This window comes from Orycteropus afer, unplaced genomic scaffold (assembly GCF_000298275.1).
Source record: "Orycteropus afer afer isolate SDZICR_OR568_19922 unplaced genomic scaffold, OryAfe1.0 scaffold00857, whole genome shotgun sequence".
NCBI lineage: Eukaryota > Metazoa > Chordata > Mammalia > Tubulidentata > Orycteropodidae > Orycteropus > Orycteropus afer.
In genome coordinates this window covers 384,783-386,184 of record NW_006922444.1, presented here as the reverse complement: position 1 = coordinate 386,184, position 1,402 = coordinate 384,783, and the positions used below count along the sequence as shown (strand labels likewise).

General features: G+C 41.2%; 1 protein-coding gene across 1 annotated transcript in view; it reads right to left on the bottom strand.

The window, feature by feature from the left end:
* The window catches only part of LOC103212150 (olfactory receptor 4B1-like), a 30,233-nt gene that overhangs the window by 24,174 nt on the left and 4,657 nt on the right, over window positions 1–1,402 (bottom strand). The window contains 1 exon segment of the mRNA XM_042783312.1: window positions 142–232. Within this exon segment, the coding sequence (XP_042639246.1) occupies window positions 142–232 (91 nt within the window).

The following is a 1,402-nucleotide window of genomic DNA, read 5'->3' as shown; positions in this document are numbered from 1 at the left end:
CTTTGCTGAGGTTAATTGGATGTAACTCCTGCTTATCATGAGGTCAAGCATGTGGCTTTATAGAAAATGTCGCTACTCAAAAGGGTGGGACAGGAATAGGGACAGGTATCAGGAAACCAGGAGCTCTGGTAGCATAGTGGCTAAAGGCACTTGACTGCTAACCAGAAGGCTGGCAGTTCAAACCCACCGGCCACTCCTTGGAAGGAAGATGGGGCAATCTACTTCCGTAGTGATACTGCCTCAGAAACCCAAGGAGGGCTCGCTATGAGTCAGGGCCAACTCAACAGCACATAACAACAACAACATCAGGAAACCAAAATACTACCTCTCTTAGCCTTTGTTGTGGACAAGGATATAAATTAATAGCTCTCAACTGCATGTAATTTGCCCCGAGGAGATATTTGGGAATGTCTGGGGATGTTTTTAGCTGTCAGAACCTGACAAAGTGGAGAGGAGGGGAGGAATGGGCATGCAGGTGCTATTGGTACATAGTGGGTGAAGACCAAGGATACTGCAAAACATCCTACAATGCACATGGCAGCCCCCTATAGCGAAGGATTATCTGACCCAAAATGTCAATAGCTCTGCTGTTGAGAAGCCCTGTGTGGATGAAATGAAATTCACCCTGGATAGTCATTAAACCTGCATGTTGAGTAAATGGGAGTTCGTTGTACTGCCCTAACCACGTCTGTAAATGCCTGGCATTTTCCATAATAAAAAGCTTTTTAATGCCATAAGAGCTATTTGTAAAATGCGATATACTCCACACAAGTGTTGCTCACATATATTATTGATTCAGCCTTGATTGAAATTAGAGTTGAAACAAAATTGCCACCAGTGTCAACTACTGACCCATAGCAAAATTTTCATGAGAGATTTTAAGGTACAGCTGACACAATTGCTTTTAAGAAGCTGAACTACAATCCTTCGGAAAGGAGGAACTATACAAAACAAGCTCAGCAAATACTGACATGACGGCTCCAAAAATTCAAGTTAACCCCAAATGTATTTTGTAACATGTCATAAGTTCAGTTTCCATGAAACTCTTGTCACCGATATTGAAATATTTGATAAGGAAATGTAGGAAGACAGATTTTTACATCTGAGTCTATGGACGTTTGTTATAAGAAACAACATATGTTAAAATATTGTGATAGAAAACTGTGTTTGTGCACCTGAAGTTATAAATTAAGTTTGTTGGAAAAGGTTGATTTTATTTCCTAACCTGTAAAGATTAACCCAATGAATATGACTTCACTTCTCTAGTTCTAATTAAACTCCACCAGTATAAAAGGTAGGAGCTCTGGTAGCATAGTGCCTAAGGCACTTGACTGCTAACCGGAAGACTGGTGGTTCAAACCCACCAGCCACTCCTCGGAAGGAAGATGGAGCAATCTTCTTC